The sequence below is a fragment of the Lytechinus variegatus genome, chromosome 12 (assembly GCF_018143015.1).
Source record: "Lytechinus variegatus isolate NC3 chromosome 12, Lvar_3.0, whole genome shotgun sequence".
In the NCBI taxonomy this organism is placed as follows: Eukaryota; Metazoa; Echinodermata; class Echinoidea; order Temnopleuroida; family Toxopneustidae; genus Lytechinus; species Lytechinus variegatus.
The window spans coordinates 24,168,868-24,180,606 of NC_054751.1; the positions used below are offsets into that span (position 1 = coordinate 24,168,868).

The window sequence follows — 11,739 nt, forward strand, 5'->3', positions numbered from 1 at the left end:
TTTTTTTTTATTGCCTTTATTTAGCCATTTTCTAAAGTCATTAAAATACAAAGTTTGGCATATTTTATGAACCATTTATCTCAACCAAGTTTGAATGAAGACTTTCTTTATTCTGTGCTTTTGATTGACTCAACCCCCCCCCCAAAAAAAAAAAACATCCCAAAGCATGTACTACATACACAAAACTCATACATCATTTAATTCTGATTGGGTTTCTATTTAGAGTGCATTCATTTAAAGGATTCACAATGGGTGAAAACGGTTACGTCAAAGATGATTTATTTTTGTGGGTGCTTTCTTCCGCCGAGATGACCAAAGCAGGCAAAGGGACAACATCCCTGAGAGCCGGTAGAACTATCCTGAGATGCTAACAGCTCGTAGCTGATGGTACCTAGGTTGCCTCTTCCTGTGGACAGGAAAAAGCAGAGAGAAATCGAGATGAATATGAGGATTTATTAATCCATTCATTCATTTCCCCATGGCATCCATTCACTTATCCATTCAATCATTCGTTCACCGATTCGTTTCCTCATTCATCTATGTATTAATTCATTCACTGGTGATAGAGATGCAGACAGGAGAGAGATAAATGGAAGGGTGAGAGGGACAAGGGGGATGCAGACGGAGCATTAGAGAGATAGAGAAAAGTAGAGATGGATGGCAGAACGGGGGGGGGGGGGTAAATGGGAGACAGTGCCTCCTTTGAATTTTCAATGTGAAGAAAACAAGGAAGAAAAAAAAAGAAAGATGAAGAAAATGTGAGAAAAGGGAGGAAAAAAGAAGAGTATAAAAAGGAAAGTTGTAGGTCATGAAAGTCTATATTACCTCTATAATTTACTATTAATTCAGAAAAAATGTCACTTTTATAGGTCGTCTTGTAGCCCCCCCCCCCCCATCCAAATACCCTACAGGGAGTGCCGCCACACCTGAATAAACAATACAGTGTAAATAAAAAAAGTTCCATTTAAGATCGAACATGAGTTAAGTGCTCCTGAATACTTCACCTTTCTTGAGTGACTTTGGTAGTTCTAGCTTCCTCCTGATAAGACCACCTCCCGATGACGACACAGTAGATGTTCGATTCCCGGGAGTTGATATTTGTGAACCAGGGGTGTAGAAATACACGTTGGCGCCACCAGCTCCATCAACGAGATCGTCTGACATACTCGCTTGCAAGGCGTAATGTCGGTCCGGGGATGAAGTACTGTAGGTCCTTTAAAAACAGAAAGAGGGGTCTTGAGCTTACGATTAAACGTTGGTTATTTACAATATACATGTAGAGTTAAATACGTATACAACTCTATGATTTACAACTACAAACGTGCGTCATTCTTATTGAAAGCATTTAATCATAACGTATGTTGTTCAACTTTTTTTTTATAATTACACACCTTCTGTTTGAAGGGTATGTGGTTTGGTGTGAATGGGGAGAAAATAATATCGCATTTCTCCTTCGAGTGATGAACAACCACAGTCTTGAAATATCGTTGGAATAAAGTAAATCGCCTAATGTCTAAAACCATATCATGTCTCATTGGCTTTTTAGACACCCCTTTCTCCTTCTGGGCTATATCAACTTGAACAAAAAAAAACAACAAACAAGCACACAGACGAAACAAAAAAAGGAGGAAAAAGGGTAGGAGGAGGAGAAAAGAAAGGAGAAAAAAGAAGAAAAAAGGAAAAGAAGGAGAAGAAGAACTTACAAAAGGAAAGGGAAAAGTAGCAGAAGAAGAAAAAGTAGAAGATGAAAGGTAAAAGCTTACATGAAATCTGTGTCCTCTTCGTCATCTGATGCGAGTTGGCCGTTGAATTCGTGGTTGAGATATAAATGATCACCGATGACATGACCACAGATGATAGTCTGTACCTCGCTTTCCTTCTTATCTACCTGCGACTAACCAATGAACGCGCGCGCGCACACACACACACACACAAAAAAAAAGATTAATATTTTCCCCAGCATTGTTCAACTAATTTTGATAAAAATAAGTTTTTTTCAGTCTATTTCCCAATGTCTGCGAGTAATGTACTAAAACAGGCGCTATCTAGCAACTCCCTGAAAACGTGACAAAATTGTAAGAGTTGCAATGAGGGGGGGGGGGCTCTTGACCCCCCTCCCAATTTTTCACGACCAAGAAAAAAAAGAGAAAAGGAAAGAAAGGGAAAGAACATCAGGTGAAATATGTATTTTGAAAACTACATTCAAGTCTATCAAAAATTTTGTCATAAAAATATGGATTTTCTTTCTCGCTCGCTTCACTCGTAACTTTTTATAAATTTTGTGCGATACGCCATATCTAGCCCCCTCAATTTTTTTGCTCATTACGCTACTGAGTTGCAAGATTAAAATGTTTATCTAACAATCTCTAGAATATCTTTTATTGACACGATATCCCCACTTTATTTCATTTTTGTTTGTTTCATCCACGTATAACGCATTAAATTAGCTTATCTTTTTTTTTCACTTCAAACAGATACATCTTAATTTCTGAAAAAAGTGATGTAACAAACGCAAATTCATCGCTCAAAAACCTGCAAAAGGAACCCCCACCCCCATGGCCTGATCTGTTTCTCACTATTTGTTTCGGTTTATCTGTTACTTTCAATTTCAAATTATACAGTGCGAGTGAAAAAATTGACACCTCACAAATCCCCAATGTAAGGAAAAAAATGAATACGTAATAATCATATATGGCGTGATTTAGTATCATCTCTCCAATAATTTGATACTATGTGGTATAACGCTTGAATAATGATATCTTGAATTTGCAATGAGTATTAATCCCCCTTGGAGGATTATGGCATCGATATGGGCTCCGTAACACAAAGGTTTGCGATGAATTGCAAATATGAAAGAATCGCATTAATTGGTCCCTGGTCAGTATTTTAAACCTAATGCGCGTGTAACATTGATATTGATAGGTCAGTTCATTTAGCGATTGATCGGTGATCTTTGTGTTACGGAGACCTGCATGGATTCATTAATTGATGTTGTGCCTCACTTTGGCGTCAAAATTTACATCTCTGCATAAAATACCTTCTATTTATCCAAGCGTAAAGGCATACCACATCAATAAATATGTTTTCAAATCATTTTGGAGAAGATACTCTTTCCGGCTATAATGTATTATTCTTCCATTTAATTGGGGATTTGTGAGGTATCAAGTTGGGTTTCTTTTTTTGCTCACAAAGTACAATAAATCAAATTCTTCACTTGTTTTAAAAAGTTGTAAATGGATTTTGAACAAACTGATTTTCTAATTTTCACCCACCTTCTTGGAGAGTTCCTTAGTCAGTGAGGTAACTTCGGCCTTGGCTTCATGCAGTTCCTCTCGCAGCTTCGGTCAGGATGAGAGATCGAGAAAAGAAGAAACATCATTTTCAAAGAAAAAAATATGTTTAGGAATAATATTTAGAAACATGACGTTTAAAAAGTCATTCTGCAAAACTATTAACTCAGTTGCTCTTTTTTTAAATTCGGAAACAAATTTAGGTGTTTGGATGCGTTTATGACTTGACAATAATGGTTAGCTCTACTGCCGGTTCAGTGACTTTTGCTCCGGCGGCGGCAATTATTCCGCAGCAAGTTCTACGCATTAATGGAATGACCAACTGCCTGGATTTGACACTGTCCCCTATCCTAAACCTAACACCCCCCCCTTACTGCAACCCTAACCCTAAACCTGTATCTTTAGACAAAATAAAGCCCGGAGCAATTGTAGCCAGAACAAACTTCGTGGCAAATGTCATGTCACCATAGTGCCCTAATGGATATCCTTTTATTCATTTATTTTTTTTCAAATTGTTCACAATTCCATAGTTTTACTACTCAATTTTACAATATGTAAAAAAAATATGCAATATGATCCCTATTCACATGAGGAAATGGGGGTGGGGTAGTATACATCTGAAACGTTTCGAAAGAGGACTCTTGATTTTAGGCCCCCTAGTTTTTAACATTCTGATCAGTCACTAACATTACCCCCCCCCCCGTCCCTCCCACTGCTCGGACCTGGTGGCCTAAAGTGCTGTACTAGAGCTTCTGTGAATGATGGGCTGACCGGGCTAGTCCCTTAAAGTGTTGGTGAACGGAGCAGCAAGCAAGCAAGAGGCCACCATGCCGCAGCTGAGAATACAAATAGGTGATTCAATTTTAATGTACACAATTACATACATGTTTTTGTTACTTATCTCTATATTATATTCTTTGCTGGACACTAATATTGTAAGCACTGTGATACTTTTGTGTATAATAGTGCATATATAAATAACCCTTATTATTATCATTATTATCAATATACATCATACGATGGGGCCCGGATAGGGCCTGATTAATCATTCCATAATGGTCAGTGTCTAAACTCTCCATGTTGGATGCAATTCACAACCCTATCACAAAACTTAAAATAAAAAGCTATGGTTGCCCCTTTTTCATCTGTTATATACCTTTGCATTTTCCATTACGAGTATACTGCTGGCTTGGGCCTGCTCGATAATAAATTCATTAAAGCCGCGATCCCATCCCTCGGCTAAGCTTTCAGGACCGCCGCCACCAGCACTACCTCGACTGGAATAGTCCATGGTGACGTCACGCTCCTCAGATGCAGACGCAGTCAACTGCTGTGGGGTTACCTTAGCAACTAATCATGACACAAAAAATATATAAAATTGGTTGGTTGATATATGTATATGATCACAACATTTAGGACTCCTCCAGACTCGAGTAATCTCAACGATTTAGCATGCTCATCCATGTAAATTTTAAGGCATTTTGTTTAATTGGAGGTGGGGGGGACGCTATAGCTGTCAGTCTTTGTGAAGAGAAACGCTTTCAATTATTCATAGTCATGGTTGATGATGGTTGGTATACAAGCAGATGATTAAGATAATTAAATTCATTTCTTTTATGTTATAAACTAGGGAGCTATTACCTCTTCCACATGAGGCAGGGAGGCTGACGAAATGCCCCCCACCCCCTCTCCCTAACTGGTACACAAACTTAAACCAACCAACTAATTACCTTGTGATGGGATCTTTGGGCTGACTGTCTGGTGGAATCTCGGCCTATATTGGAACTCGTTCCTTTTCGGTGAATTGGTGACAACCCCAGTCTTTTCTCTCTCATCGGTTGCTATGGTAACCGATTTCGCTCTGAAATAAATATCAAGCCACTTTGGTTGTTACCCCTGATGACATTCTTTTTCTTGGAAAAATAAGAACCATAATCATTCATAACTATAAATGTTAAAAAAACAATAATAAAAAATAAAAGTAAAAAGTGTTTTTGATTTCACTCAGGTACCTGGGTAGTATACTTGAAGAAGATGAACTCTTGGGATAGTAATAGGAATCATCATTGGCTTGGAAAGGTGACGATCCCCTCAATGAACGTCGACCATCTGATAGATGTGGCTTCCAGTCTTCAGATCTTCCTCTGGATGGATTCCTTAGAATCTCTCCATCTTGATGATGAGGGATGGAGCGATAGATGAAGGGGAGACATCAAGAAAGAGTGGGTGAGAATTACGGAGATATATTAAGACAAAATGACGATATGAGGATGGATGGATTGATAGATAGATAAATATACAATTTGATTTGATTGCTAGCTAGCTTAATAGGTTGAGATAGATAGATAGATAGAGACAGATACATACACCACACACCCACATATACACACATACATACGTACATACATACAAATCGGATAGATAGATACATTTCACACTGTTTAAGCTAGCTATGTTTATTTTGTATCATGCTTATTTATTTCACTTTCTTGGCAAAATAAAAATGAATCGAGTAATATAAGTCCCTTCCATAAGCTATAGGTATTGCCGATTAGTCTGCTACCAAAATATCAAAATGATCAAATTTGGAGAATTGTCTTTCTGTTTGTCAATTCACAATGTATCGGATTCATCGACAATTCACAATCTTCCCATCTTGTTCAAGATATTTTAAATCTGGATAGGAGCGTTTCATAAAGCTGTTTGTGGTAAATGATAAACACCAATTGTTCACTGTTGACGATTTAGCGCCGGCGAGTAAGAAAGGATCACCATTCGTTCTTAAAGTCAACGACTTTTTTTTCAACGGCCCTAAGATTTCTTAATTGGATCATTCATTGTTAATCATAAATTGAAATTTTATTTATTTATTTTGTTTATCTATCATACTTATTTATTTATTTTATTTTTATTTTTTATTTATTCTTTATTTTTCTTCTTCTTCTTCTTATTTTTTTTGGGGGGAGTGGTTACAAAAACAGTGATAGTGAAATCTGAACATTATCGTAAGTCACGGAAAAACGGAACATACCAGTTGCGACACGGTGTTGTTCAGTGAGAGAGCCATGGCCAAGATTCCTCTCATCCGTTCCGAGTACTCTGGTTAGAAGGTCTACCGCAGATTGGGCCGCATCCAACAGGTTTACCGCTGATCGGGTCTCATCCAAGATCTGTCGACTCTCGTTCATGTTCGAGGAGAAGTCAGTGGGGTACCCGGCCGGAAAACTCGATCGTCAGGGGGGAACTATTTTATGACAAGCAAAAAAAAAGTTATGGAAATAGTCTGCCCCTTCCCCAATAGCTACAGTTGGTAGAGCAAATCTCGCGTGGGGTGTAATGCGAAAGTCAAACAACCCCGCCGTGCACATTCAGTTTAACGTCATGATATCCGGCATGATATCATGACAATCAGAAGTAGTTTGGACATTGTGATCATAAGACGTGATGTTTTGCTGATTGTTACAAACGACTGAGATTCTAACTATCTTTTCATATGACTGTGTTTTTTCTTCCTCCCACCCCCCCCCCTTCAATTTGTTTTTCTCACTAGGCCTATCTTAGGGGTTGCTCCATGCCTGCCTATTTCCCGCGTCGGCCTTATGTATGCCTACATGTCTACCAAGTTCGCATTCTAGAGGTGATACAAACGTGTTTATCATGCAATTCTGACAAAGAAATTAAATGGAATGCACCTATATAAGACTGTCAGTGATATCTTCCCCATGCAGTACATGATTACCGTCCCTTCCTCCAGATCATACCACCCACTGTATTATCCATATACAAGGCACAAGGCATCCCATACCCGTGGCGTACCTAGGATTTTCCACACGGGGGGGGGGGGGGCAAAACCGTCCGCCAAAAAATTTGACAAGCAAAAAAAAAAGTATTCAAGCTCGTCGTGGGGGGGGGGGGACGGTGTTTCATGCTTGTCAGGGGGGGGGGGCAGGGATACGTCCTTTGCATGGGTTGTGACTCGTCAGGGGGCAGGGGGCAGACTGCCCCCCCCCCCCTTAGGTACGCTAGTGACATGACCACACAAGCGTCTATCGGCACATGCATCTTGATCAGCGGTTCCATGACATTTGCTCCGGCGACAATCAGCCAGTTCGGAGTTCCGTTCTGCGCATGATCAGAAGAAGGTACGTGTACCATGGCCATATGTGAAGAGATGGATGATTAACGCGAGCATTTCTTTGATCTAATGATAGTTTTGTTGGCTGATACCCTTTTTCAGCATGTGCCTTTCAATCAACATGCTTCAGAGTTGGAGCAGCAAACTTGAGAAGCAGACGATTTCTGTGATATAAAATTTGATATTACTCAATCCGGACACTTCCGGGCGCACATAAGGACCTCAATAACATTGAGAAATACACGATCTATACCTACACGTTATGTGCCACGTATATCTGGAATATAATGCAGAAACTTGGGAAATGGAATTTTAAATGGTTGACAAATTTGCCTATATATTTAAATATGCAGACATTTTCCCAAGAACAATAACAGTCACCTGTTAGTGAATTCATAATGAGCGATGAATGTCCATCTCTTTATAGGTCCATGTCTGTACTAAAGCGACATGATGGTTTTGATATTTAATGAGATTAGCACCAACTTTGATGTCTTGATTATTCATATATCCTTTTGAATTAAGTTTTTCATTAGATCCACACATAAACAACAACAATGCGTCCACTGGCGACTGGTATTGCACAGTTGGCCAAGTACATTGTTATAACGACATGCTAATGCATCCAAAGTAGAAATGCAACAAATGCCTTGTCCATTGGTGTGCTATTCTAGTCACCTGAGACCCGTAACACAAAGTTTAGCAATGATCGTAGAATATTCTTCTACGATTTATTCCATTGACTACAATGTACAGTCAATCGTAATAATCAAGCGTACGATTCATCGCAAACCTTTGTGTTACGAGACCCTTGTCTACGCAATTTCAGCATCCTGCTTTATAAGGCACGCTTACATAATATCCTACTTTGAAAATGAAAGGTCATTATTTTGACCAAAATTATCCAAGAGGTGACTCCCAACTGGTCATTGCTCCGCTCTAAATTCCACATACTCATCGAATGACCAACTCCAACCCTGGTTTAAGACTATACCATGCCGTAAACCAACATAAAAAATCCTATTGCAACCCTAACCCTACATCTTAGACGAAATTAAGCCCATTACTGTCACAGGAGATAGTAGTGTCTCCTGATCGGTTTGCAATTAATACCAATAAGAAAACAGATCAACATACATGTATCAGAATCCGCTGCCATCACATTACCATCATTCAAAAAAAAACCGTCATCAAGCTTCAGATGACAATCAACATCATGATACCCAAAGAGCAATTCTCCTCATCATCCACAAGAAATGTGATTAGACAGGAATAGGACTTACGTGATAATAACAATTTTAGTTTTCCAAAATTAAGGAAACGGCTCAACTAACCTCTCTTCCTTTGGTTCAAGTTGGACAAGGTTGCATCCTGCACGGAGCAAACAAATGATTGAGTTACTCTTAAAAGGGGTGGATCTAGAATTTTAGGGGTGGGGGCATAGAACTATTCACAGACCTTCACTAAAAGAGACCTATATTTATTCCTATCTTCAAGGTGGGGCGCAAGAAGAGAGACTTATACCAAAGGTAGTGTTTGTATTCAAATTTGCATGCACCGGGGCGGGGGGCGTGCCCTTACATACACCCCTGGATAAGCTCCAGCTCGTTAATAATGAAATGAATCAAATGCACATTGTAATTGTAAAAGAAGATTACGAACCTTGGTAGAACTTGATCTTAATTCACCATCTTGATCCGTTTTATAACACTTCCAAAGATGACAGACGAAAGAAACCCTAGCATGTATAAAGATTATTCGAGTCGGATAATGGACCATTTTAAGCATAGACCTTGCTATGGTTTAAGATAATGTATCGAGGTGTCCCTTGTATGCATGCTATTTTTCTACAGAATGCACAGTGTCCTTGTGATTGCAGTTAAATGATCGGATATTGTGACAACGTATGTCAATTCCAACCAGTTTTCAAATCGACGAGCTACAATACTTGGAATGCACTTACTTTGTCTCGGAGAAGATCGCGTGCTTGTTGCTTTATGAGCTATCGTGGTGCCGAGACGGTATGTATAAAATGTGAATACATAAGAAATACCTTGGTCACATTTTTTCTACGACGGCCGTACGGCGAGTCGAAAACAGCCGTTTTAACATCTGTTTGTACCAACTACATATAGATGGTTTTAGTCAAAATGAATAAAACGGCTGTTGTCGACTCGCCGTAGAGCAAATGTGACCGTGGTATAAAGGAACTCTATTTGAGGTTCTTTTTGCAACCTTCAGAATTCTTGAGAACTGTGTAAAGAATCCTATTAATTTTGTATTGGGATCTTACTCCATCAAGAACTGATAGGTTGTAACAGCTCCTGGAAAATGTCCAAATAAGGGAAAAAGAAAAGTTATAAAATGTAAAAAAAAAAATGTATACTTTTCATGGCGAAGTTACATTTCGTTGCGCTCTCTTCACTAGCGTCATGACATGTACATGTATGGGAAGATTAGGGACGCCAAAGTTAAACAAAGCAGATTATGTAACCAGGGCCGTAGCCAGAAGCATTTTGTTGGGGGGGGGGTGTACCAGCTAAATTTGCCAACTAAATATTGTGTGACAGCGCCAATTCGAGCACAGGGGGAGCCTGATGGGAGATGTGCCCCCCTACAATAATCACATGTAAAAAGATTTTGAATTTTTGGAATTGAATTAGTTGCATTTGGTGAATAATTTAAGGTAAATTATACAAAGATATGGAAAATATTGAACTGTAAAAATAAACATTTCGGATCAAAATAGAAAGGCTAGTGTGCCGTAGTTGCTAACTTGCAGTATAATGATTTAACCTAATGTGGCGGACCATGGGTCACGGCATGGTGTGGGGGGGGGGGGCACCGGCAAAAATTTTGAGTCACTATGTGAGCGCGCAAAGCGCCACGTATAGGTTTATTGACCTTATAGAGATATTTTATGGACTGTGCCATTAAACGGATATGTAATGTTGTCACTGATGAAATGATGCGAGAGGGAAGCGCGAGCTTAAAATTTTTGATATTCAGGCCTAAAAAGGGACATAATAAGAAATTCTTAAAAAATAAAAATACGTATCTGTCTCACTAAACAAACAATGTGAGCGCGAAGTGCGAGATGAAATATTTGTATTTATTGATCCCAAACAGAGAAAGTTTAAGGACTATTTTTTAGGAATCAAATATGAGAATACACATCTCACCTTACTCATCTAATTTGAGTGCAGAGCGCTTGCTGATTTTTTTTAGAAAACATACAACACTTTTTGTAGTCATTGTAATCATGATTAAAATACGCATCTGACTAATCAAATATTCTGAGCGCGGAGCGCGAGCTGAAAATTTAGGAAATTCATACCTGAAGAAAAGCATTTTAAGATCTTGTTTGTAGGAATTTACGAAGACCTTATCTATTTCAATAACGAAATAATGCGAGTGCGAAGTACGAGCTGAAAATTTTGTATATATTGACCCTAAACAGGGACATTTTAAGGACTATTTCTTTTTTTTAGAATCCATTAAGAGTATACATAGCTCACCATAGTCATCTAATGCGAGTGCTAAGTGATTGCTGATTTTGTAAGAATCACATCCAAACACATGAAGAGCTTTTTGTAGTCATAGTCATAGTATCCAAATAATATCCAAGTCCTTTGGAAGTGCATAGAGACATTATTCATAATTGTGATATGCGCTATGCAAGAACTGTTTATTATTATTATTGTTATTATTATTAGTAATCATGATTATCATACACATCTCACTAGCGCAAAGTGCGAGCTGAAGATAAAAGAAATTCGTATCTGAAGAGGGGAATTCTTAGGCTTGTTTGCAGGAATCTACTAAGACTATACGTACTTCTCTAATCAATTCATGAGAGCGCTAGCGCGAGCTGAAAATTTTTGATATTTAGATTAAAAAAAGAGACATTTTAAGGACTGACTTTAGGAATTCATGAAGAGCAGACATATTTCATCAATCCACTAATTCGAACGTAAACACGGACAGGATTTTTTTTAAAGCAGAACTTGAAATGGGGCAATCACTTTAAGTAGAAGCATATGTCACTACATAAAACAATAATAACTCGAATTGCGATGAAATATATTTGGTGCATAATGACTTAGTGCCAACATGATTATATATCTCGTTAAACTGACAATGCGATGAAATAGACCCTGAGCAAATAATGTTCCATAAAGTTATGAAAATATGTAATGTAACATAACATAATTATATAATATAATATAACATTATAATGTACAATAGTTTCTTCTTTCCCACTACGCTTCATTTTTCTCCCTCTTTTTCTCCCGTTTTTTTTTTTTTGGAGGG

At 38.4% G+C, this 11,739-nt stretch overlaps 1 protein-coding gene across 4 annotated transcripts; it reads right to left on the bottom strand.

Moving 5' to 3' along the window:
• Positions 1-32: 32 nt before the first annotated feature.
• LOC121424797 lies at positions 33-8,845 on the bottom strand. 4 transcript variants are annotated; one of them, XM_041620577.1, is made up of 9 exons: positions 8,760-8,845; positions 6,322-6,534; positions 5,303-5,462; positions 5,021-5,151; positions 4,447-4,640; positions 3,273-3,338; positions 1,764-1,888; positions 1,005-1,213; positions 33-406 (listed from the first exon to the last, which is right to left on the bottom strand). In XM_041620577.1, exons 2-9 carry the CDS (start codon positions 6,476-6,478, stop codon positions 279-281), a joined length of 1,170 nt encoding a protein of 389 aa, XP_041476511.1. In that variant the 5' UTR covers positions 6,479-6,534; positions 8,760-8,845; the 3' UTR covers positions 33-278. The 4 variants fall into 4 exon arrangements, with proteins under 4 accessions (XP_041476511.1, XP_041476510.1, XP_041476508.1 ...); XM_041620576.1 differs by having other exon boundaries at positions 33-403; positions 1,764-1,894; positions 8,760-8,844; XM_041620574.1 differs by having other exon boundaries at positions 1,764-1,894; positions 8,760-8,843.
• Between the last annotated feature and the right edge of the window lie 2,894 nt (positions 8,846-11,739).

Bases quoted from the DNA above. Each gene is read 5' to 3' on its own strand.
- LOC121424797 (XM_041620574.1), bottom strand. From the start codon at position 6,478: ATGAACGAGAGTCGACAGATCTTGGATGAGACCCGATCAGCGGTAAAC. The intron at 5,463-6,321 runs GTATGTTCCGTT...CTCATCATCAAG, and splicing joins ACAACACCGTGTCGCAACTG to ATGGAGAGATTCTAAGGAAT. The intron at 407-1,004 runs GTGAAGTATTCA...TCCTGTCCACAG, and splicing joins ACCAAAGTCACTCAAGAAAG to GAAGAGGCAACCTAGGTACC.